This window comes from Hylobates moloch, unplaced genomic scaffold (genome assembly GCF_009828535.3).
Source record: "Hylobates moloch isolate HMO894 unplaced genomic scaffold, HMol_V3 SCAFFOLD_4, whole genome shotgun sequence".
Lineage (NCBI taxonomy): Eukaryota > Metazoa > Chordata > Mammalia > Primates > Hylobatidae > Hylobates > Hylobates moloch.
The window spans coordinates 108,482,032-108,509,223 of NW_026652279.1; the positions used below are offsets into that span (position 1 = coordinate 108,482,032).

Genomic DNA, 27,192 nt, shown 5'->3' on the forward strand with positions numbered 1-27,192 from the left:
CAAAATTGCATTCGTTTTTGAGTCTGCTTTATTTACAGTTATTTATTCTTTCTTGAAAACTTTTATCATCGCCTTGATTAAAATAAGTTCATAAAATAATCTTCACTGTATTTGTTACATATGGCACAGAATAATTTAGCACTTTATGTCTCATTGATGCACAAATGGGAGAAGCACCCTTTGCTAAAAGCAGTACAGTGACTTAGTTCCATTTGGCTAAGGTAGCACTTTAAAAAATTACCATGAGATGGCGCTGTGGCCAAGTAGATGCAGTATGCTTTAGCCCGTTTTCCCTAATTATGGCAGTTAATTGCTTTTTTTTGAATATAGAGGAATCTATCATTCAACTTAAAGTAGAGCAAGGTTTGTTACTCCGTTTTAATAGTATTGATTAAAAGTGAATCCTTTAATCACAGATCCATAAATCATTTGACAACTGTGTTTCACTTAGGTGTGAGTCTGTTTAAAAAGCCATAGTAGTCAGAAAATCGCCAGACTAAACAAAGGGCCCAAAGGTACCATTTTATTTACGATCAAGAAACTATATATGTGGACCATTGTTTTCGCCACCCTCAGAGACTTGTCTTAAAAGTTCTTCCACAAAATTAGATTAACTTCCAGTTTATTTAAAGAGCTGATATTTTTGTTACACTTTAATCTCCTTTGCAGCAATGGAAGGTCATAGAAATATTAGAACATGAATTCACATTTAAATAAACATGATACAAACATGCACACATGTGTATATACTGAGTGTTTTCATTGACTTGCTTTTCGTCCATATAAATATATAAATATTGAATAAAGTGCATGAGAACATGTCTGTACATATATACAGCTACACATTTGCCTGTACAGTATACATTTGAATAGATACTTATGGAAGAAAAAAACACGTACACATTTGTAATATATAGGTAGTCAAAAGACATCTATCAGGCAACATTAATGTTCATTCTGATCAAGATTGAGTATATGGGGGTAGAATCTGTAATCTTTTCCCTAATATATAATGAAATGTGCAGAGTTATAAGTGAAGGCAAAATACATTAGAGCGGAGACATTTTAACATTTATATTTTCATCAGTTAGTATGGTATCATAAGGAGTAGTTCAGTTCAAATGCAGCCTTGGTACTAGCAGCATATTATACATTCTATCTTTGAAAGAGTGAACCATCTTTCAACATATCTATGAGGACATAATGAGAATTTTACGCATTTCCAAATTACACAATGACACTTCCCACATTCTTTAGTTTTCAAATCTGTATTTTTTTCCAAAGGTTTAGGGCAAAAACTGTTTCTCATTCAATAGAAATGCTTCAGCATTGTAGTCATATATCTAACATTGATTCCAATAACAACATGCAATTTAACCTTGAGTGTTATAATATCAAGGTACATTAACTGTTGTTTATCTCTTTTTCTCTTTAGTAACCATTTCAATGAAATATTATAATATCTGCTTTTCTATTAGGGAGCCCAGTGTCAATGAGTAATACTGAAATGAGTGAGTTTTTGGAGAAATAGAAGAAAAATTTTGCTCAAAACTATGGTAGTTATAAATTGGCTTGAGATTGAGGTGCATATTTCTAAATTAATTGCAATGTTAAGCCTCAAGTGATGTTTTCCCCCTCCTTTATTTGTTTGGTGTTTATTGGTAACCAATCAGGAAAACTTATTTTTAAAACTACTCTCACAGTTGAAACAAACTTATTTCTGAACCAGGTAAGAAGGAAATAAGTTGAAAGGATTCTAAAAATAAGTCTGTTTATATTTTTTGACTAAGACCATTTCAGTTTAGTCAGTTTCTTTTTTTCTTTCTTTTTTTCTTTGTGATAGGGTCTCGCTCTGTTGCCCAGGAGGAAATGGCAGTGGTGTGAACTTGGCTCACTGCAGCCTTGAGCTTCTGGGCTCAAGTGATCCTTGTGTCTCAGCCTCCCGTGTAGCTGGGACCACAGTTGTGTGCCACCAGGATCAGATAATTTTTTGATTTTCTTTGTAGAGACAGGGAGGTCTCACTTTGTTACCCGGGTTGGTCTCAAACTCTTGGCCTCAAATGATCCTCCCATCTCAGCCTCCCAAAGTGCTAGGATTACACGCATGAGCTTCCGTGCCTGGCTGAGCCATTTCGTTTAAAGGCAAGGATTTTGTTTTAATTATTTTTATATTTCTCATATCTAGAAATTTGCTTCACACATAAATGTACACTCAAAAGATGATTGTGGAACCAAGCAGAATGATTTTAATAAATAGTATAAACCAATGGATCTGAAAGCATCAATTTACCTGATGAGTGTCATAGGAAAGTCACCTGCTTTTTACAGAGATGTCCTAGGACTCTACCACTGTCAGTAGCCGGAAACCTGAGCTCATCCTCAATCCTGACACAGTTACATCAATATAGGTTTACTGCTCAAAAGAGTGCATGCATGATGCAGTCATTTCACAGCAAGTTACCAAATACCTCGATAGTGCTGTTTTAGAGAAGCAATTGCTAGAAACGCATTTAGTAATGTTAAATCATCCTTTTGCTAGTTTACCTAGAAGAACAAATATTAAACAAGACCACACTGGAAATTCAGAGTAAAGCACAAGAAGTAGAAGAGAAAGCAGCAATAGTTATTGAATAACATTTGAAATCTTTTTCACTTCTGAGAATTAACTTGAAATGCAACAAATACCAGCAACCTTGTGAATATTTCAAAATGGTATCTATGAAAAAGCAGGAATGAAAAATGTTGTCAAGTATTTCATTTAATTATCTTAGCAATACAGATTTTATAACACTGACCTTAGTGTCTTTTTTTCTCCTTTCAAAATATATACCATAGTAAGTTTTAAAGATAATTTTTAAGAGGCCATTATATTCAATAAAATTTTCACTATTTATAGCTATTTTTATTTACAGCAATAGGTAACCAACTCAATCCCATGTCATCAATGAACAGCATAGCAGCAAGGTTTCCACTTGAAAATAGAAGTTAATTTAGATTTACTTAGGGCTTCATAATTATGCAATAAAAGTGAATCATTTTAAAGACATATCATTTACAATGTTATAAATAAGTATCAGAAAGCTCACAGCTGAAATGCTGTCAGAACATTTTCCAAGCACACATTTTGTAGCATTGAACCCTGCTTTTCATTGACAGAATAAAATGAGGCATACAGATATGATCGTTGGTTCCACTAGACTTGTCTAATTTTTTCCAATCTCTTATTTTTTTTTTTCCAGATAGGTGAAAACTTGCTCAGTGTGCCCTCCACAGTTGCCACGGCAACTAGCCTATCACACACAGCTCACCTTTTCATTCACTCTGTCGCTATTGTCTTTAGAAGCATCTTCAGAATGCTGCTTTCCTAGAGCAACCATTGAGCAGTCATTATCTGTTGTCTTGGCATCTTGCTTTGAATTCTTTTTTTGTCCCATTTGAAGTTGGCTAGACTTGTAGGCCAAGGCCGGTATAGTGTTCACTAAAATTAACTGCAATGGTTTTTTGTTTTCCTTGTACTGACACTGAATATACCGTGAAAAGGCTGACCTATAGGTCTTGTTGAACAGTGTGTAGACTAGTGGGTTGACTGCTGAAGAGAGATAACCGATCCAAACAAACACATTGAGCAGGGCCCCAATGACATCCTCATTGCAGGACTCTTTGCAGATGACGGCCATGATGTTCGTGATGAAGAAAGGGCACCACATCACCACAAACAGGAAGAAGACGATGCCCAGCACCTTGCATGCCTTTTGCTCATTGCTGATGGACTGCATAGTCCTCCTGCCTGTGTAGGACCCTGGCTCCCTATGGATCGACCGCTGGAAGAGCTTTTCTGAAGACAAAGAACTCTGAGGGAGGAAGCTGAAAGAAGCTAATTTGGCCCGTGTGCCATGATCACTTACACACAAAGTAGCTTCTTTCTGGAGTGACTTGATAGTTAGAAAGTAGGTGATCACCATGATGGTTAAGGGAATGAAAAATGACACAAAAGAGCCGATCAGGACAAAGTTATCATCGGCGAGTAAGCAACTCCCCTCCTTAAAGACCTTCGAATCGTCCTGTAGCCCAAAGACTGGTATTGGCATGGATATACCTGGAGTTGAACAGAAAATGAAACATGATTATTAAGGAATTGAGTATATGAAGGCAAGAGCATCACCACATAATGTTGGCTATTGACAAGATTTTATATCAACATTGTTTAAAAGCTTAACATACTTTGAGAATTTAAAATTCCTTTGGACTTACATATGTGTTTTGTAAGTATATATTATGTAGTTCCTTGTATGTTATATTGCCATATGTAGCTAACCCTTTACTTATAAAGAAGTATAATAAATCTAGCTTTATTTTTTATGCCATATTTTTCTGATTATAATATTATACTTATTAATTGAAGAAACACACAGAGGCAAATAAACTAAAAAATGTCCAATAACGTCACCATCTAGAGATAGCCACAATTAACAACTGATGCTGTTCATTTTATTTATTTATATATTTATTTATTTATTTTTGTCTATGAAAATCTAGAATATAGATTTGTTTCTTTCTTTGATGCTGTTCTTTTTAGATATATTCACACACTTACCATGTGCACACATTTTAAAACAGAATTGAGGTTCTTTTTCACAAACAGTTCTGTATCTTTTTTTAAAATCTAATATGTCACAAGCATGGTTTATATATAAAAATAACTATAAAATTTTAAATATAGTTTATTTTCTCTCTAGAAAATTTGGGAGGTACAAAAATGTAACAATGAATAAAGAAAAATAATATGCGTTCTCCCCAGTCAGGGGCAACCATAATTTACATTTTCATCATTTCTTCTTCCACTTACATGTACGTATAAAAACAAATGTGTATATGCAGTACTTTACATGCAGTACTTTGTATCTTATATGTTTTAGATCTTTCTATTCCATTTAACATTATAAATCATGATAATTACACATAAAATATTTTTGAGAAATACAATTTTCTAATATTAATTTAAAATAACTTTAACCAATTTTAATTCTTTTTAAAAAAGCTTTTATTATGGAAAATTTTTAACATACACACGACTAACAAACCAAAAACCAAACCCAGTACAGTGAAATTGTCACCCAGCTTCAAAGATTATCAGCTCAAGCCCAGTCTTGTTTCATCCATACGTCCTCTGGCTGCCATCCCTCTCATGTTATTATGAAGCAAATCCTAGACATCACGTCATCCAATCTGAAAATATTTATTACGTAGATCTAAAAGCCATGTGCTCTTAGACAAACCCAATATTTTCACAATACCATTCTCACTCCTAAATAGAAGTTTAATATTTCCTTAATATTAAATGTAGAGTTAGTGTTCAAATTTCCAATTGTCCCATGAAGGTTGTTGTATGTTTTTAGTAGTAGAGCATTCATAAGGGTGGATTACAAAAAAAAGAGACAGCCATAGACTTTTTATTGACAAATATAACAGGTAGGTATAGGATGAGATAATACAGGGGAACATGGGCCTATATGGTCCATTGCTCCATCACCCAGATTTGGGGGATCTGTAAAGCTCCCTCAGGTACAGGGATTAGGCAGAGGAGGAAGCAGAAGTGAATAAAGGCAACCCCTGGCCTCTAATCATGCTACATGCCCCACATGATGATAGCACCTTTTTAAAGGAAGATTCGACTGGCCATGTTGTGCAGTTTCACCACCCAACCCCCACCATGGACAACCTCTCTGCTCCTGGGGAAATAGGCATATCTTTCTCTACTGGACTGGGATGGTTGGTCCAAGGCAATCATGAGATGGCTTATTCTCTCTGCCATAAAGGTAGAATCAGGATGACAAAAAAGAGAGGAAACATGAATCAAGTACTCTGTAAAACTTAGTTTAAGATTGTTTCTTTCATGAAATGGTAGATATTGCAGGGACAGCCTGGGAGAAAAAGGCAGAAAAAAGTTCCCTTCTAACTCCTGCCCATATTATCAGCACACTCAGAATTGTAGAATGAAGAGTGTCGTGGTTACTGCTTCTGACCATCTTTAGAGTCTAATACGTGGTCTCACACCAGCCAAGAACACTGGTTTATTCCAGAGTTGGGGGCCACTGCCTCACTCTTGCCATCCATCTGGAAAAAGGTTTTTGGAGAATCTCTAATCTAACTTCTGCATACTCAGAACAGAGTTCCACTTCATCCAAGCACAGACATGACTGTCCTAACCTCATGTCACCTCACATTGGCCATCGTGGCCAGGAGATAACATTGAGTTGATATAATATTCAACACAAATCTTTCTTAGTGACATTTGCCATTATCTTCAAAGACTTAATTGACAATATTTGTCACTTGCCTATGCAAGCCCATCCAGGATTCTTGGAAGGTGGAGATAAATGACATCAGAGCTGTTTATAAGGACACTTATTGTGGCTAATGACTCTTCATTTCCTCCATCCCTCTCTGTTTCTGGCCCATTGTTTGCAACATTCAAGAAGAGATTGATGAGCTGTGCCTCCAAGGGGAACATCCTCTGAGACCCTGGATATTGACCAGTTTTGCTTATCCTTCATAAAATTCTTGATTGTAAAAGTAAGGGCATGATTTCTAAGAAGAGTGTTTTTCTCCCAGTGTTTGAATCTGGATCTGTGAAAGATATTTCCTGTACTCATGTACAAGGTCTTGTTAGACAGCATAGTTGCTCATTGATTAGAAAGGATGCTTTGTTCATCCATTTGAGACATCCCTGGATTTGAGTCTTTGCTGTGGCTCTGGGCTCCTGAATTGGCTACTTCATTCCTATATTCCCCACTTCTTCATCTATCATGGGAGGCTGGCACCAACATACCTTCATGTATTTGGTGAGGATAAAATGGATCAAATTTGCAGAGCACCTAGCACAGCACCCAGTCCAGAGTGATGTTCTACCAGTGGTCAATAAACATGAGAGTAGCTTTCTCTGCAAAATTATTTATATTAAATATATCAACATTATTTTATTCTAATCCATTTTGCTTAGCTTGTATACACTAGATTTTATATAGCAGATCTTTTTAAACCAAAAGAGGCTAAAAAGACTTTTGGCCATTGGCCATAGAATTAACACTGATGTAATTTTAGCTTCTGCCAGGGTGACGCCAGGTCTTAATCAATTTTAATTTTGTACAGCTGGAACTGTTGATTACTTTTCTAATGTGATGAATTACAGCATTACTATTAGTCATGATACACATAAACAAGATATCAACCATCCAAAAAGGTGTGTGATTTTGTTATTAAACTCTTGAGTGTTCCTTTTTCTTTTTCTTTTTTTTTTTTTTTGAGACGGAGTCTCGCTCTGTCGCCCAGGCTGGAGTGCAGTGGCTCAATCTCGGCTCACTGCAAGCTCCGCCTCCCGGGTTCACGCCATTCTCCTGCCTCAGCCTCTCCGAGTAGCTGGGACTACAGGCGCCTGCCACCACGCCCGGCTAGTTTTTTGTATTGTTAGTAGAGACGGGGTTTCACCGTGGTCTCGATATCCTGACCTCGTGATCCGCCCGCCTCGGCCTCCCAAAGTGCTGGGATTACAAGCGTGAGCCACCGCGCCCGGCGAGTGTTCCTTTTTCTAATTAATACAAAGGAAGTAAATACCTTGAGAGCCTTTTGCCCTATTTGCTTATAACCTGGTAATTTACATAAGTGGAAATTCTCAATTAACCAGAATGTGGGCTTGCCTAAAATGCCAAATTATTTAATTATTTGGAATAGTGTCTTTGGTTGGACACACACACACACACACACACACACACACACACACAACCTTACAGAATAGCCCAGTTTCTGAGAGGGGTGATGGAGTCATCTGCACTGAAATAGAGAATCCCTCTCTTAAATGCCTGGGATAAAAAGCCACTCTTAAAGAGGATGTGATAAGAGGTTACAGGCAGAGTTGTTCTGTCTGGAAGGGGGACATTAATTTGGATAGTGGAGAATTAAGCTGATCAGTTATTTAAATGGCCTGTTCATCTTCACATATAACAAAAACATCCTGAATACTATCATACACCATTCTTTTTCCGTGCCTCACTCACAGTAACTGGTCAGCTAAGGGTTGTAGAAAGAATAACCAGAAAGTTAAAGTAATGCTCTATAAAGAGGAGAGGAAATTTTATGTCAAAAAACTAGAACACATAGATAGGCTTTGTGGGTACAATCAGCAGCTCAAAAGCATGTGCCTCTACCGAGAGAGAAGACATGGGCTAGTATCCAATATTGTGGTCACAGCCATCTCTGGGGCATTAATTATCTGGCTGCTTTGTTTGATAATAGCTGCTTTTGGAGACCTGACATCTCTCACTTGAAATTTCTGCATATAAAGCATTTTCCTTTATGAACAAAACAGACAGTAACTTGAATTACATGACTCTGCATTTTGTTTAATATATTTTTTTCTGAGGAGTGGAAAACAGCAGTCAAAATTCAATATCAGTATTGGATCCTCTATGTAGCATTTTATTTATTTCCATTGAAACTCAGACAATAAAGTGAATGGGAAACCTTGACACCTAAGAACACAAAAGCTTTGGTTGGTGTCTTTCTTTCGGCATAGCTCTGCTTACTTCCTGCACATAAATTTTGCACCTCTAGTTAACGTCTTACCACAGGCTGCATAAATAATTCACTTTGAACCACTGACTGTGAAGGACTGGCTTTATTCTTCATCTTGGACTTTTTCTGAGACAGTGTACATTTCTTGGGAAATAAAAAGATTGCCTTCCTAGATAACCATCCTCTCGTAGGGAACAGGACAGTGGCAGTCCCTAGGGCCCTCAGCTGGAAAGGAGGTGGAGGGCACAGAAGTTATTTCGGAGCTCTTGTGAAAAAGATTGAAATTTGGGTTCATAGGTTTCTGTTTCCCCAAACTGCTACCTTTTCTTTGAATTTTAATGCATGCTGTGTTTTTCAAGTTATAAGAACAAATTTACTAGTAGTTTGACAGAAAACACCACTGGTAAACACTGCAGGATAATCCTCATATTACAGGGAAAGAAGAATTGAATATATAGGGCAACTGCCAATGGGACTCACTATCCTTCTGATACAGAGTTGCTAAATTCCTTCTAATCTATGTATGGTGTGTTGACAAGGCAGATGTACATAAAAATGAGAGCTACACAAACATGTCAGTTACCCAAAAGCTGTATGTTTCTTTTTCTCAGATTAATTCCTAATAGCTCTGATAATAAATTGCAACTTTTCAAGGTATTATCACACATATTCATTCACTCTAAATTGATTTTTACAAAATTGTTAAAACATTACCCACACCTTCTTATGGGGCAGATGAAAATCTCACTTTACAGATATGAAAACTTGGGCCTACCAAGCTTAAGTAATTTAGTTAGAATCACACAGAAAGTTGGGGGCAAAATCAAAACCTCTACCTAGGGTTCTTAATTCTTACGGTGGATTTTTAAAAACTGCTTATTTGTTCCTTTGAGGGTAGTTACAAAAGTCTGTGACTACCTCTGAGGTTTTTAACATTGGCTTCAGGAAGTCTATGATAGTCCTAAAATCTGAAAAATTTGTATATATGTATATTTCCTTGGAGATAGATCTTTCGTTAGATGGGCAGAAAAATTCTAGCCCCTAATATGACTAATAAGCACTCAATTACACCAATTGATATGGATTCATTCTGTGTCCCCACCAAAATCTCATCTTGAATTGTAATCCTCATAATCCCCACATGTCGGGACAGGGACCTGGTGGGAGGTGGTTGGATCATGGGGAGGTTTATCCCATGCTGTTTTCATAATGTGAGAGTTCTCACGAGATCTGATGGTTTTATAGGTGTTTGACAGTTCCTCCTTCCCACGCTCTCTCTCACCTGCCACCATGTAAGCTGCACCTGCTTCCCTTTCTGGCATGATTGTAAGTTTCCTGAGGCCTCCCCAGCCATGTGGAACTGTGAGTCAATTAAACCTCTTTCCTTTATAAATTACCCAGTCTTGGGCATTTCTTTATAGCAGTGTGAGAACACACTAATACGCTGATGTTGCACGTACAGCACAAACTCTCTCTCTCTCTCCACCGCCCCCACCAGTGATTTTCTGTACCTTGATTTTTTTTTTTTTGCATTCTTTCATCTCAAAAACACAAGTTCCTCTAGCCAGACATTAAATTCATTGAGGCCAGAAAAATAGTTGAAAAATAAAATCCTTATAATCAGCAATTAGTTTCTTTCAAATACTAGGGAAGTTATTCTCAACTTTAGCTGCACATTAGAATCACTGAGGGAGTTTTAAAAGTTACATTGCCTGAGCCTCATTCCCAGGGGTTCTGATGTTAGTACTTTAAAAAATATAAATGCCCAGGCACTACATAAACATGAAAACAACAACCACTCCAGGGATCTCTGTAAGCGGTTGTGCACTGCAGAAGCTGGTGGCCTAATTGCCCCCATCATAGATTCCTTATAAAGTGGTCTCTGTCTCCTCTGACCCTCCTTCCTTTTCCTTTCCATTTCATAGCCTAGAGGTTGTGCTTCAATATAAAGATCTTGCACTGAAAGGCGAAGAGATTGAATTCTGGCTTGTAGACGGGGCTTGTCAGCCGTCACTGCAACACTTAAGAACCCTTCTCTCTTGTCTCAGAGAAGATTGACTTTCATCTACCATTTCCCCCCCAGACAACATGTTACAAAACCCAAAGAGAAAATGAACCATATAATGTAACTTGAATAAATAACCAGAGCCTTGTTTTGTTGTTGCAATCACAAGTAATAAGGCAACTTCTGCTGATGACTATGTTAGTCAGCTTAATTTCATCTTAATTCTACATTGTAGGCATCGATCAAAATATCACATTTGTACGTCATCAATGATACAATTATGACTTACAAATCAAAAATAATAATAATAAAAATAAAACTCTTCAATGCTACAGAAAGTTGGGGGCAAAATCAAGACCAGCCTCTTTCTTTTTTAATGAGTGGATATTACACTATCTACCCATGGCAGGTGCTCTTTTCTAGGCTGCATATTTAGCAACATGCTCATGAGTAAAGATTTATTTAGAAAAAAAAACTCATCTCTGTCCTACGTTATTGGGTCCCATCTTGAAAGTATTGTATCCTTTCTCCCATTTGTACCAAGGGGGCAGATTTTGGAGTGATTCTCTCTGAAAGCTTGGAGAACGAGTCTTACATGTGACATGTCTCATTTCAGAGACTCTGGTCTAGAAGGTGTGGGGAGAAACAGTCATGGTGTCTGGAAAGTTAGGTTGCGGCAGGTGCGCACATAATCCAGACCCACAGCAGTCAGTTCTCTTTCCTCCAGCCTCGCTTGTATGTGGCATCCTAAAGCACCTTTTCCATCATATTACACAAGAGCCTATAGTGTCCCTAACACTCGAGCAATTACCAGCTACTCAGCCCACTCTACAGGGTCTTTGTAATCTGATTTTAACATAATTATTCGACTTTCTCAGTAGTCATATGGTGTTCTCTCTCTGTTGCTCTCTTCTTTAGGTTAGGTTATGTCTTGAACTATTCAGGAGGATATTACCCATAGCAAGATCTTTCAACCAGTCACAGAGTGTGATTTGAGGAGCCCCCAAGTCCTGCCTCCTCTCATACGTGTCTCCTCTCAGTAGCTTGCTTGGTATACGGTAGTCCTCATTTACCCTTGCTTTCCCTTTCCATAGCTTTCGTTACCCAGTCAACCACAGTCTGAAAATATTAAATGGAAAATGCCAGAAATAAACAATTCATAAGTTTTACATTGTGAACTGTTCTGAGTAGCGTGATGAAATCTTGTGTTGTCCTACTCCACCCCACCTGGGACGTAAGCCATCCCGTGGTACAGTGGATCCATGCTGCAGATGCTCTGTGCCCATGAGTCACTTAGTAGCCATTTCAGCAGATCAACTATTGTGGGATCACAATGCTTGTGTTCAAGAAACCCTTATTTTACCCAAGAATGGCCCCAAAGTGCAAGAGTAGTGAGGTTGGCATATTGTTATAATTGTTCTATTTTATTATTAATGATTGTTAGTCTCTTACTGTGTCTAATCTATAAATTGAACTCTATCATAGGTATGTACACATAGAAAAAATATAGTATATATGGTAGTATATATAGGGTTCAGTATAATCCACAGTGTCTGGCATCCATTAGGGGTCTTGGAATGTGAGCCCCAAGGATAAGGGGAAACTATTGTACTGCAGTGTCTCTCTGTTAGAGTGAGAGGTCCCATTCTGTGTACCTATAATACCCTGGAGGGTTGACTATTAACCTAAGTTCATGGTGCAGCAGCACAGAGATGCATAGCAGGGAGGACTCCTGAGGGCATAGGCCTTGGAAAGGAAGATTGCTCTTGGAAAGGAAGGGAAGACATACAAGATTGCTCAGGGATGCAGGCCTGAGGGAGGTATGGTGGCTGTGCCATGCCGGACTGTTCGTAAAAGCCCGGAGTACCATGGGGAAGGGGCAACGTAAACAGCTACTGGGAGGTACAGAGATTTACTTTTCATTTTTGCCCTGGACCAATTTTGATGCCTTCCTTTCCCTGAAATGCTATACCAATGAGTGGGGGCTCCAGGATTTCTATGTAGCAGAGGCTTAGGAGTGGCGGCTGGAGGGCATGAGGGAATGAGGCAACCTGTCTTGAGGCTACATTTGCATAGAAAACACATTATTGTACTTTAACTGTACAATTATTTGGGAGTGCTTTGGGAATCTACAGATGGAGATCATGTTTCCAAACCACACCCTACAATTTTTTTCAAAACGTATCTCAAGGCACATCCCCTGCATGAAACCTTCCCCAGATTAATTCTCTCTTTAATAAGAACTATTTTTCTTACTCAATATTCCTTCAACACCTCCATAAATAAATTATACTGTGCTAGTTCACCCTTTCAGTATCTCAGAATTTTTCTCTAGACATGTCATTATATTCATGAGATGACAATCTCATTAATAGCAGGGATATCTTTTTCTTTGTGTATTGTAAGACATTCCAGCATCTAATGTGCTTCTGCTTATACTGGGAGCTTAGTAAATGCTTGTGGGATTGATGGGTAAACAAATGAGAGAGAGGAAAAAAAAGAGAGAGTTGGGAATTATAATACACTTTATAGATACAGCTTGAAATTACTGAATAATTTCATAATGCTTCCCTTCATTTTTGTTGGGAAAACACAGTAATGAGGCTGCCAATTAGCCACATAGGGTGGAAAAAAGAAAATGGATATTTGTATGATACATAATTTGTATACTCTTTTAAGGGAGTCACATATAGGATTAATCAGCACATGAGCTGACCAGCTTAACAGCTAAAATCACAAGGGAAAAATCACTGTAGAACATGGTGCCTAGTGAGAATCAGGAGACCTGGGTTTATTCCTGTCTGTTCTGACTCATATCCTGGATCTAGGCCCGTTATTTTTCACAAAGTGTCTTTCAGGTAAATTAAACAAGTATGTACCAGCAAACTGGAGCATGAATATAGTGGGAAAATCACAGAATTTGAAATCACAAGACACAGGTTTGCCTCCAGACTCTGTTAATCACTAGCTGGGTGACCTTAGGCTGCTTAACTTTCAAGCTTCCATCTGTAAGGTGGAGATAATATAAAGAGGCCTCCTCTAATTTCCATGCAAGGCTTTGGTGAAAAAGCAGTGAGATGATGAGTCTGAATCATTTTGTAAAGTTTTAAGATTTATTTAGACGAGAGTGATTATAATTTACTTAGCACTATGTGAGACTCTGGGTGAAGCAAAAGACCTTTGAGACGTTTCATGATGTCTAAGATCTTTTTTTTTAAGCTTTTTATTATGGAAATTTTTAAACACACGAAACTAGAGAAAATAGTACTGTGAACCCTATGTACCATCACCCAAGTTCAATACAAACATGATGTCTAAGATCTTATAGGGAAAACAAAATATACACCATTGATTTAGGAAGGCAGCAGTGCAGGACAGAATGAGATCAAGAGGCAAAATAGATGACATAGATAAATTCCCATGTGGTGTCAGAGTGCGAGGCTCATTGTGGGTTGGCATCCCTGGGAAAGGCATTGGAGCTGAGCTGGGCCTGTGAATGAATAGAATCTGGACAGGGATCAGGCAAGGAGACAGGAGTGATCTCTCCACCCTGGGCCAAGGTGTGCCTGGACTTGCTGGGGCTGAAGCAGTCTGTTGTCTGGTACGCAACTGTGAACTCAGGAGCAAGTGCACACATTGCTTATCACTTACCAGAAGCATTGAGCGGGTCCTCTGTGATAGCAATCAATTTTGTTCCTTCATCCATCAATCAAGTAGTAATTGAGCCTACACTGAGCTAGGTACTTGAGGAATTTGAGGGGAAGGTGGTTGAGTCTATAATCAGTTACTTTACAATCTAACACCTTCACTACCATTCATTAATTCATCACTCCAAAAAAAAAAAAAAAGAAAAAAAGACTAGGGAGGCAGAGGATACAGAGATATAAGCAGAAAACTAGGATCTTACAGGGAAATATATCTGCTTCTGCTTCAGTCTGTTGTGAAGTTACATAGCATGTATCATCTGGAAAACTCCCTACCCTTTTAAAAAGGTGAATGGGAGAAAGGAAAATAATATCATAGTCACGCACCCATAACAATGTTTCAGTCAACATAGACTGCGCACACAACAGTGGTCCCATAAGATTAGAGTAAGATTATAACACTGTGTTTTTACTATACCTTTTCTGATATGTTTAGATACAAAACTACCATTGCATTATAATTGTCTATGGGGTTCAGTACAGTAATACTCTGTACAGATTTGTAGCCTAGGAGCACTAGGCTGTCCCACACAGCCTAAGTAGGGAGCATGCTACGCCATCTTGGTTTGTGCAAGTACACTCTGTGAGGTTCACACAGGATGAAATTGCCTAATGATCCATTTTTTAGAAACTATCCCCTTCATTAAGCGATGCATGACTATATTTTGAAAATAGTATTGACCCCCTGGACATCCTGAAAGGATCTTAGGTATCCCTGGGAACCTGCAGAATATGTTTTGAAAGCTACTGATACAGGAGAAAAAAAGCCATTAGTTTGCAAGGAGAAAACCCAAATTTGGATCTCCTCTGGTTTTAAGCAAGTTATTTAATCTCTGAGATTTTTTCTCCCATAAAATGGGGATTAACTGTGTACCCTTCAAGAGATGATCATGAGAAATATAAATGAGAATTGCTACCCTTATATAGTAAATATAAAGTAAATACTATATAGTAAATATAGTATTGTCTAACAGCTGGCAATTATAGAGAAGAATGTTCTACAGCCGTCCTTAATGCCCAGAGTTCTTCATTCTGTCTAAAAATCTCTGCTGTAGCTGAAACCTCCAACCACTCTTGTTTGGTGCTAACAGAAATGAAAACCAGTTTAATATCATCTTTATATTTAGTTTAAAAATCTGTGCATTGCTTGCCACTTTGCACATAGGTCTCTGTTAATATGGAACCAGTTCATCACCCAAGATAGGGGTCCTGCAGAGGAAGAATGTTTCCCAGAATGGCTGATAATGGTCTCCTCAGTGAAAATTGAATGACCTCTTCTGTGGATGGTGACAATGAAGTCAAGTGCCAAGGGTGCTGAGTAATGGGTGTGCAATGTCATATTGCCTTAAAAGTACACATTGGGATTCACAGAACAAGGATAAAAGAGAGACTTCCACTGTGTACTTCTCTGTGGGAAGAAGGGTGGTCATATGAAATCTGGGACTTTTTTCACAGGTGTCGTGTTAATAAGGAATCAGTTCTTTGCACAGAGGTCTATGTTAATACAGAATCAGTTCCTCACCCAAGACAACAGAAGGACCTGCCACTGTGTCACTAGTGTCATTTCTGTACTGGGAATTCAGTCATGCAAGCCCTGGAAACCTGACACCTCAGCTGTGCTGGCAAAAATAGGGGTGGCTGACTCCTCCTGTTTGTTCATTTTGCTCTTTTCCAAATTGCAGTTTTGCCAGCATGCTGCTCTTTGGTGGAACCGAGGCTATAAGCCATGTCCTAGCTACAAAGAAGGGCGGGAATTTGAGTTTTGATTCTTGGGAATTTCCCAAAATATTGAAAGGCTAGTTGAAAGAAATATGGCAGGCACCCACTTCACTCGACCTGCGGCATGATTTGTAGCTGCCATAATTGGGGCAGTGGGCGGGGGTGCCTCTTTCAAAGATGGATCTGCTAGGATTTCTACCCTTTTTCAATTTCCCACTTTTTTCCCCTATGATCTTCCTCTCTTTTTCTGGCATCTCTGCAGTCAACATAAGTTCAAGTGTTTAACAGTTAAAAATGAATCCATCTGAAAACATAAACTATATACCAATAGCTATCATCTCAAGTGCTTACAGGGCCAGTGTAGTAATGTAATTGAGCTACCTGTTGGCAGATAAGATGATAGGAAGGGTGTTGCTTGGTAAACTGGATAGTGTCTGAGGGCAATCAAGTTCAATACAATAAGAAACAAAACACATTGTGCAAGCCAAACAAAACAGATCTGTGGGCTAGACACATTTTTCATTATTCAATTAGCTTGGCACAGGTTTAGAGCTTTACAAATTTCTTTTGGGTTCTTCTTTATTTCCATCTCTTATGGACTTCTCATCTTGGCCTTGCTCTTGTGGTCACTGTTCTCGTCCTGATCAGCTGTCACTATTTGTACCACAAGGCCCAAACAACTTTTTGTTTTGGGTCCTAAATCCTGAGATTAGGCAGGATCTTTCTTAGTTTGGGTTTCAGATGCACGCCTCTGGGATTCGGATAAAAATTGTTATCATGCAGATTGATTAGTGCCCCTGGGCACTATTTGGGGCACAGAAAGTCCCTAACTAGTAACTTCTTCTTGTAACCCAAGCTAAACTTCTGGATCTCCCTCTTGTCTTACCCACTGTTTCCTAGAGCTTCTAGGATTCTAGAAGCTTCTTCACAGTTTCACTTTTTATCTCTCAACAGTCTGGTTGACTGAGACCTCCAAACTTCCCATCCAGCTCAGGAAAGCCCAAGATGAAGAGCTTTTGGTTTTACTATCTTTCAGCGAGTGATATGAAAGCTGCTACTCTATGAGATTTCATTTACTCCATCTCCTAAAAAGTTGTACATACCCTGAAACATTAGTGATTTGGAGGGAGAATTTTTTGTTCATTTTGCAACATTGGAGAGACATTTCTATTGTCTAATTTCTGCTTGAAGAAGGCCCTGTCTTCCCCAGTCTTAAGTATGCCTTTAGTTTGCAGAAAGATGTACTGAGTTCAGGTTAAAAGCAGCTTTAATCAAGAAGTTTATCTGGTTGTTTTCAAGAAGATCTTGTACAGATTTTTCTTGCAGAGATGAAATAGAGCTTAGCGATTATCTAAGGAAGCAGCTTTCTTTTACAGTTAATGAGCTGTTAAGCTCTCTGTGTAAGTTTAATCAGTAAAAAGTGGGGGAAAACCCCACATTTACAGGTGTCCACAATGCAACAGACACTGTGTAGGTCTTCACAGATGTCAGCACATTTCATCCTCACAAGGAACTCACGAGGAAGGAATTATTATTCCCATTTTACAGATGAAGAAAAGATATTCTATAACTTGGTCTAGGCCTTTGCACCAGCTAAGACTCAAATCTACATCTGATTTGTTTTCTTCTGTACTTTAATTTTTTGTTAGAATCTGGACCTCATGAACCCTAATCTAGTGTTCTTTTCATGACATCAGAAGAGTTTAAGTTAGCTTTTTCATTGCTTTCATTTTGTAGTTCATACTTTTTGGGTTTTAAGGATTAAGAATATTTACTTGTAAAGAACTTTGAGATGCATATGGAAATTACTGAGATCTGATATTACTTATACATGGGAGGCAGGAATAGAAAAGGGAGATAGGAAACCGAAAACAACAAAACCTCCACCCCAAGGGCTAAGCATTGTCATAATAAGTAATGAACAACTGAGACATTTAGCTGCCTCCTCGGCCTCTCAACTTGGATGTCTCCAATGGGCATCCCTAATCTTACACGGTCACACTAGGACTCTGGGTTGCACTCGCTCACCCCCCACCTTTCCTTATCCCAGTAAATGGTCCTACCATCTATCCGGATATACAGCTTAAAAACTTAGGAGTCTCTTTCCATTATCCTGCCTTTGCAAAAGACTCACCAGCATTCTAAGAAGTCTACCTAATAATCTATCCTAATTTTACCTGCAAAATATACTTTTTGACCAAATCTACCTACTTCTCTTTCTCCACTGCCATCTCTGTACTCTAAGCCACTAGGACTCCCACCTGCATTACCACAAGACCTTCCCCACTGCCCTCGAGGGGGTCCCATCCTTACCTGTGTATCTCTGAGCCTAAGACTCTCAGAGACCCGGCACTGTACTGAGAATACCATCCAAACTCCTTACTTTGGCTACGGGCCCTCAGAGATGTGGCTCTGCTGACCTCTCCTTCCTCCTCTCCTCTCACTCCCTCCCTTTCTTACTATACTTGAGCTGGACTGGCTGCATTCTGCTCCTTCAACCCCGTAAGCTGGTTACTTCATCAGGGCCTTGGGACTTGCTGTTCTCACTGCCAGGAACACACCACTCTCTACTGATATTACCATGGCTGGCTTCTTATTTGGTGTCCATGTAAATGTCCTCTCCCCAGTCAGCCTTCCTCACCCTGCCTGAGTCACTCTGTAGCGGATCTCTCTGATTTGTTTTTTCCTTTAGCATTTGCCACTGTATGAGATTCTCTTGTTGGTCTATTTATTAGCTTGTCATCTCTCTCTTTACATGACTGTGAGCTCCATAAAAGCAGATACTTTTCCTAAGACAGTGCATGGCACATAGTATTTAAATATTAAACATGAAGTAAAGATTTCTGGAATAAATGAATAAGCAAATGCAGAGGCCTTTGGCAACACATGCAACATAAAAAGAAGAGGAGAGAACAATTATGACTACCTAGTAGACTTCCTCATTACCTTAGTTATCTGGGCAAGGGCAAGAAATTGCCCAAATATAGATCATCTGGGGGACTAACAATTCTGACAAAGTAGGGCTTTATAGAAGTTGAAGGTAAAGCTAGTTAATTTGAGGAGTTTCCATAGACACAGCCCTTTCTCTAATATCCTAGTTAATAACAATCCTCCATCTTTACATCCTAACCGTGCATCAGGAAGGACTATGTCATGGTGGTGGTAGTGAATAATAATGATAAAAAATAACACAATCAAATACTTATATGGTGCTTACTGTGCTCCAGGCACTGTCCTAAGTGCTTTATACAGATTCACTCACTTACTCCTCACAGTCACCCTATGAGTTTGTGCTATTATTATCACTGTTTGCTGATGAGAAAGTGGAAGCACAGAGAGGTTAGGTAAGTTGCCAAATGTCACACAGTAAGTGCTGAAACTAGAATTTTGAGCCACAGCCTGGCTCTGTAGTCTGTATTTTTCTATGCTCTGTAGCCGCAGCACACATTCGCCATCAGGTATGCAGGCTTGGGGATCAAACTTCCTCACTTCAGAAAAGTTGCTGCTTCATTGCTGCTCAAGGCTGGCTCTTAGATCTGGAGCCTGGAATTCATGCAGTGTCCTACCTATGAAATCTTTTTGTGGGGACAGGCCTCATTTTATCTGTGCTTGTGTTGCAGGGGTTATCAGTTTCTCATTTAGAGCCATTTACATGCTATCTATGGGAAGACTGGCTATAGAAACTATCTTTTAAGAACTTAATGCTAAGGAGCAGTTATCTTTTACTGCAAGTCTTTAACGCACAACGCCAAGATCAACATTTTTTGAAATTATGATTTCCTCTGCTATTTTTTACAATGCTTATTTTCTTTCCATGGTTTCCAGCTAATTGGTGTCCTGTACCTGTGCTGATGTCGAATGTTTTTCCTCCAAATTAACCTATAGATGATTTCTAGGATGGGGGTGAGGATGGGGCAGAAACCTTTTGAAAAGGAGTGCAAAGGTTTATGTTCATGTGACTACGTACATTTTTCAGGAAAGAGGTAATTATCCCAATACTCTGCAACACAAAAAAGATTCTGAATCACTGAGCCTGGATGTACAAACACTATGTCTTATGTGTATGTGTCTGTGTATATGTGTGTTTCCTAGTAAAACCAGTTTCATATCTTCATAGTTCTATTTCTTCTGGATAGTACTTTTCTAAGAATATGGCAGTACTTTCTAATTTTAAAAGACATAAGAAACAAAAGTCACTGTAAAAATCTAATGAGCCAAATAGTTTATAAGAAAATGCAGGAAAAAGATAAAGAATGAGCTCCTTGATACATTGTATATTCTGGTTCAAACATAATACATGCACAGATACATACAGCACAAAACACACTAACTTTAATATCCTGCGGAGAAGTTAATTTGCTGGATTACATATATGCATGTTAAATGGGAACATTCATTGGAATAAGTCAGACCAAAAGAACACTTTCTCATGGAATATTTATATAATGGAAACAGGGATTTCTGAAAAATTGCTTCAGTTTTCCAGGTGACTTTACAAGGGCAGGATGGATGTAGAGTAACTGGGAGAGAGACTCTCCTTTTAGCAACATTCTGGGCATGAAAGGCAGTTGTGGATCTAGCCAAATAAGCTGCAAACTTCCCGATGATGTATTCACCGGTTTTCTACATTTTGTGATAGTAATAAGGAAGGTGTTAACTCTAGCCTGCTAAATGTTTGAATCTGATGCATTTTGTAATCTGCAGAATAATGGTCCTCAAAGATGCCTACATCTAACTCCTGGAAGCTGTGATATGTTGTGTTATATGGCAAGGATAAACTAAAGTTGCAGATGGGAATTAAAGATGCCAATCAGCTGAGCTGGAAATAATTAGAGAGCCCCGGATTATCCAGGTGGGCCCAATGTAATCACAGCTTTCCTTAAGAGTGGAAGAGGGAGGAAGGTGTGTTGGGTCAAAGTGATTCAATAAGAGCAGGATTCAATCTGTACTGGCTACCTTGGAAGATAACAGGGAAAGGACCATGGGCCAAGGAGTGTAGGTGGCTTCTAGAAGCTGGAGGGGGCAGTGACGTTTTTTTTCCCCTGGTGCCTCCAGAAAGAACGCAGCCCTACTGACACCTTGGTTTTGGCTTGGTGAGACCAGCTTTGGACTTTTCACTTCCAAAACTGTAAGTAATAAATTTGTGTTGTTTTAAGCCAACAGCGGAGGTATCATTTCAGTTTGTAGTCATTGCTACAGCAGCACTAGGGAGCTGGCACACATTGCCCGGACTCACTCTTGCTCTGGCGCTTGGGCGGCACTGTAGGTGTTCACGTTCGTGGAGGTAGTCAGCAAAGGGGGGCTCTCTCGGCTGGGCCGGCCATGTCTGCTTACACAGAGTGCTCCCTTCTTCCCACTGCGGTAACAGCCTTGCCTTAGCCCCTGTGCGTTTGGAGTGGCATTCGCTACAAAAGTTCTTTGTCAAAGGGACAAACTTGATGAGCTATGATGACATTCAGACTGATGTGTTAACTTCTAAGCTTTCCTATGATTAAGATAATTGTTCTATGGTATGAGGAGTGGCATTGCATGCAGTATATTTCTTCATGTGCTGTTAAAATGCAGTTCACAGCTGTAGACAGGTGGGGTGAAATTAGCACCAGACTGGGAGACAGAAGCCCTGATTTCTTTCCTTGGCCTGTGCACATACAAGCTATGGGTGTAATGAACTTTTGTTTTCCCATAAACATTTTAAAATCACTTAGTCATGCTCCTAAAAAACATTTTTAACTTTTGGATTAAAACTGTTGAAACTGTAGATAATCTGGTGGAAAACGAACACCTTAGTTCTACAGTTAACAATGGTAAGTTATCTCAATAATTTAAACATGTTATATTTTTATCTACTTAGGTCTTGTCTGTCCTATAATAGTTCTAGGGGTTTTTTTTTTTTTTCCTATAAAGTTCCTGGTAATTCTTATCTGATTTTTTTCTCCTTAATATAGTGCATTATTCTGAATTGTTAGGTAAAAGTTGGTCTGCTTGTTGTCTTTATCTTATAGAGATTGTGCTTCTCATATGCCTAGAAATTTTTTCTTGTGACTTTATATCTCTTCCAGGGGATATAAGATGCCGTGATTAATATCGCACACTAGGAGAAGGGGTTACAGCCTATGCGCCTCCTGGTGATCTTGGTTAGGAAGAAGGGGAAGGTGGAACTTAGGGCAGAAGGCCTCTAGCATTGAATTGTGGGCTCCCAGATCCTCCATCTGTCCACATCTTGCTGGACACATCCATACTCATCTGCCTGGACCACTTCTCTGACTCCCAGTCCCCCAACCCTTGGGCTGGGAGGAGAAAGAGCTCAGAAGCCAGCAGGTTGCTCTCTTTCCTTGCTGTGTGCTCTCAGTGGTTGTTGGCAGCACACTGGAATCACCTGGCAGCCTTAAATACTAATAGTGGGTTGAATCCATAGAGATTCTGATTTTGTGCATTCCAGGTGAGGCCAAGGGCATCAGGCTGTTTTAAAGCTCCCCAGATGATTCTAATGTGCTGCTAAGGTTGAGATCCCCAGTCCCAGCCCTCTCCTGAAGCCACCCCACTGGCTGGAGAAGATACTGGGCTGACATTGCTTTTTCTCTGCATTGCCATGGTCACTGGGTGGGCAGGCCCCTGTCCAGGGTAGCGTGGACACTCTTCCAAGGCAGCATCTACGCTGCCCATGACTCTCAGCTCTCCTCCATCTAAAACATCTTAGTTTTACAGTTGTGCTTTTCATATGCCTAGAAATTTCTGGGCTACATTTCTCTCCCATATATGGACTTCATGACCGTCTATTTTCCCAGAGGGTTTTTTTTGCAGTTTTTATGCTAGTTTTCGATTCACCAATCTTTTCCTTCTGTTAGGTTTAAAGAAAAAAGTCTACAGTTCCAGTTAGTCTACTTTTGTAACAGGACCTGACAATTCCGCTCTACTTCCAATCCTGAAAGACTACAGGAAATATGATAAAATGGAGAAGTGCCCAGCAGTGATAGGCTTTCAGGAGATGCCATAGACATTAGCTGAATTTGAACATTTTCAACTTGAATGGGACAGAAACATTAACTGGAGTTGACAGGAGGATCAGCGATGTATCTAATAGGCAGCATTACAAATAGCACAAGCTTAGGTGTTCCTCAGCTACCACACCTTAGTGCTCGCTCCTCTGTTAGGATTATCTATTAGACTTTGCTATTTACTTTTATTAGATTTTTATATTACAAGAGGGGCACATAATAGAGCTTGTGCAATTTGGTTCATTTTAGACTTGGGCCAGCTTTAGGTGAAAGCTGCTGGAACTAATTTTTATAGCCAGGACTTCAAATAGTGACTTTGAGCCTATATCAGAACAAAATATCATCATCCCCAGCTCTGGCTCTGACATCAGTTCTTTTGAGGCTGAAAGCTGCCCTGGGGTTGTAAGATCTTACACGACCAATAACAGAAGTCAGCAGAGACTCCTAGGCACAGAGATGTGATAACATAATATCTTGATAGCATTCCAAACAGCAACAGAATAATGCCTTTGGCCAGGAAATCACAGAGCCCTACCCACCCTGTTTTGGTGGGACTGTGTCCCCTCAAATGATCCCCAGTAGCTGCGAATGTGATCTTATTTGGAAATAGATTCTTTTGTAGATGATCAAGTTAAGGTTAAGTAAGCTCATTAGGGTGGGCCCTAATCCACTACGACTGAACTTATAAAAAGAGAAAAAATTTGGACACAGACGTGTACACTGGGATAACATTATGTGAAGATGAAGGCAGAGATTGGGAGATGGAACTACAAGTCAGGGAACACCAAAGATGACTAATGTCCCACCAGAGCTAAGAAGAGGGCATGGAACAGCCTCTCCCTCACAGGTCAGAAGGAACTAATCCTGCCAATACCTTGATTCCCAGAATTCTGACCTCCAGAACTGTGACACAAGAAATCTGTCAGTTTAAGCCAATAAGTTTGAGGTACTTTGTTACAGTAGCCCTGGGAAACCAGTACACCCCCTTTTCTCTCACTCTGCCTTCCAGGAGAAGTGATACTATAGATTGCTCTAATTCAAGGGAACGCCTTAAGTTTTTCGGTTGAAACATGTGAAAAGGCTGATATGTAACCATTATGACCTTCAGAAGGGGCAGTTTCACAGGATGTAGTCAAATATATTTTCTGGTGGGTGGAGCTTTGTGTGAGACATAAATCAATCTCACTGGGTAGCTGTCTCAATTTCCACTTTCCCAGTTCAGTGTGGGTGGATGGGGAAGGTGCTCCCAACTGGGAGGTATACAGGCTGCTTTTCTCATTGGCTTTCCCTTATGCTTCTGGGACATTCTTCATTCTATGTGGCCAGGGAACATGTAAACTGGAGACAGAACCCAAAAGCTTTCCCTCCCTAAAAAGGCCTAAGGTGGGATGGCCAGTAGGGCAGGTGAGGACCTTGCTACAAAAATTTTAGGACCGAGAAAAGGAAGTATTGCTCCCCCAAAAATTCAATCTCAAAATTAATATTTAACTTAAATATCTAAAATATAACATGTCCACTAGCCAGATCAGCTGATAGTAGAGTATATAAAGTTATATTTAATGTGGTATATTATGTATAATATATGATGTGGGTGGGGTCTGCAAAAGTAAGGGTGCCAAAGGTCCGAAACAGCTTTGGGCATTGGAGCAAATGGTCTTTCCTCTGGCTACCATTGTCTTGTACTTACACCTTCTTCCTGACTGGTGTGTTCTTTGACATTCCAAAATAGTAAGATTAGAGACCTAGTGTGGGTTTGGGACCGAACAGGTAGAATAAAGCAATCCCTTACCCTGCTTCATCCCTGGTTATGTGTTGATCTTAGAAAACGAAGAGTGCTCTAGACAGTGGGTGGAGAAGATTCAAGTACATCTTCGTTGCTAACAGTATGCTCTCCTATCTTTTGTAAGAGTACACAATTTAAATTTCTAAAAATTCATTACAATAAAAAGCAAAACAATCCCTCATAGATTTATAATCAAACTAATGTACCACTTAGAAAAGATTTGAAATAAATGCAAATACCTAGGCACAATGTTTTATCTTTTTAATGACACTTCAATAAACCTAATTACTTAACTTAATTTTCTGAACAAAGCAAATGGGAAGGAAAATGTAAAGTGTTTTTTCATACACTGCAAGTTTATGAAATTCAAGAGGTAGAAAATGCAGCAGCATTTAGAAGAAGAGCCTTTTAAATGAATGTGAGGCTTGGCTATCCCTACACTTGGGATGCGGGTCTTCTAAATGGATATAAGTCTTGGGTATACCTTAAAGTTTATGAAGTGAAAGTCAGCAAATCCTTCCCCAGTAGGCTTTAACTCTCTTAGTTAAAATAAATAAATAAAAAAAAAAATACAAAAAAACACTAGGCTGAATGGGCCATTTGTATCATCTAGTGTGATGACTCTTATGTATGTACTTCTATCCTGGGATGAAAGTCCTTAATGAAGGATTTGCAGATTAGGTTAAGAGGGTTATCATTATCTAATTACACAACAAATCCATTCATCTGGCAAATACTTAGTGAATGTCTACTAAGTGCGAGGCAGAATGCTAAACAAACTTGTCCAAAACAGCCACATGATAGCAGGGGCACGATAACAGTCTCTGTTGTCATGTAGCTCAGTTGAGTAGGAGGCATCTATAATTCCATGTGAGGATGAGGGCAGTGCAAGGTGCTGGGGGGAGCCCTAGCATCTTCATCCATTCAGGCTGCTAGGTGGCCTGTAAACAATAGAAATTCATTGCTGGCTGGGCGCGGTGGCTCACGACTGTAATCTCAGCACTTTGGGAGGCTGAGGTGGGTGGATCACGAGGTCAAGAGATCGAGACCATCCTCGCCAACTTGGTGAAACCCTGTCTCTACTAAAAACACAAAAATTAGCTGGGGGTGATTGTGCTCCCCTGCAGTCCCAGCTACTCAGGAGGCTGAGGCAGAAGAATCACTTGAACCTGGGAGGCGGAGGTTGCAGTGAGCTGAGATCATACCACTGCACTCCAGCCTGGTGACAGAGTGAGATTCCATCTTAAAAAAAAAAATTCATTGCCCACAGTTCTCAAGGCTGGGATGTCCAAGATGAAAGCACCAGCAGATTCAATGTCTAATGAGGGTCGGTTTGCCCATTTCATAAATGGCACCTGCTCACTGCATCCTCACAGGATGGAAGGGCCAAGGCAGCTCTCTAGGGCCCCTTTGATAAGGGCTCTAATCTCATTCCCGAGAGCTCTGCCTTCATGATTTAACCACCTCTCAAAGGACTCGCCTCCAAATACATAATCACATTGATGATTACATTTCTACCTGTGAATTTTGGGGAGATGCATTCAGACCGTAGTAAGTAGGGAGGGGCATTTGACTTGAATTTGAGAACTGATCAAAAAGGCTTTCTGTAGAAAGTGATAGCCGAGGCCTCAAAAACACGAAGGGCTTATCCAGACAAATGAAATAAATGCCCTGGAGGCAAGAAAGCACAGCATATAAGAGCTGAAAGTAATTTGATATGAGGTGAGGAATCCTCCAGAGAGAGGAACCTGGGGAGGTAGGCAGCAGCCACATCTTGAAGGGCCTTGCAAGCCATATGGAGATGATTTACCTCTACCCTGAGGGCAATAAGAAGCTACTAAACGACTTTAAGCAGAGAATGGAAATATTCAGATGACAGCCTGGCTGTGTAGTGGGTGGATTAGAGGGAAACTAGACCAGTAAAGAGGCTGCTGCAGTAAGCAAGGTGAGAAATGAGAAACAGTGCCATTGGGGACAAAAGTGGGGGACTCCTAAGACAGTGGCAGGGAGCATCAGCAGGATTTAGTGATTGTTTGGGTGGACGAGCAAGTAAGAAAATGAAGGTTAAGAGTTTAGTTTTGTAGAGTGGTACCTCTCTATGGAGCTTGAGAACTTGGAGAGAAGAAAGTTTTGGTGGGAAGGGGACGATTCAGTTTTAGACATACTGATCTGGATTTACATAAAGTATAGCCAAGAAGAGCTGCTTGGAAAACAGGTACCTGAATCTGACCACCCCTCACTCAGACAGCTCTCAGGGCAGGGGATTCCAGGAAGGAGTACTGAGCTGCCTTGAAGGATGAAGAGTAGTGGGAGGGGGTGTGGCAGGAAATGCTTGGAAGTTGGGGAATGATGTTGAGACTTAAATGCCATGAGGAATTGCAGGTAGTACAGAGGGATGTGGATGGAAGGCAGGGAATA

At 39.7% G+C, this 27,192-nt stretch overlaps 1 protein-coding gene across 4 annotated transcripts in view; it reads right to left on the reverse strand.

The window, feature by feature from the left end:
• HTR2A (5-hydroxytryptamine receptor 2A) overlaps positions 1 to 27,192 on the reverse strand; it is a 91,991-nt gene that overhangs the window by 27,028 nt on the left and 37,771 nt on the right. For 2 of the 4 annotated variants that reach the window (XM_058437869.1, XM_058437868.1), the window contains one exon: positions 3,309 to 4,096. In XM_058437869.1, the coding sequence (XP_058293852.1) occupies positions 3,309 to 4,096 (788 nt within the window). Of the gene's footprint in view, positions 1 to 14; positions 4,097 to 27,192 lie in introns of those variants that run through there. The other 2 variants (XM_032150850.2, XM_032150849.2) reach the window with 1 other exon arrangement.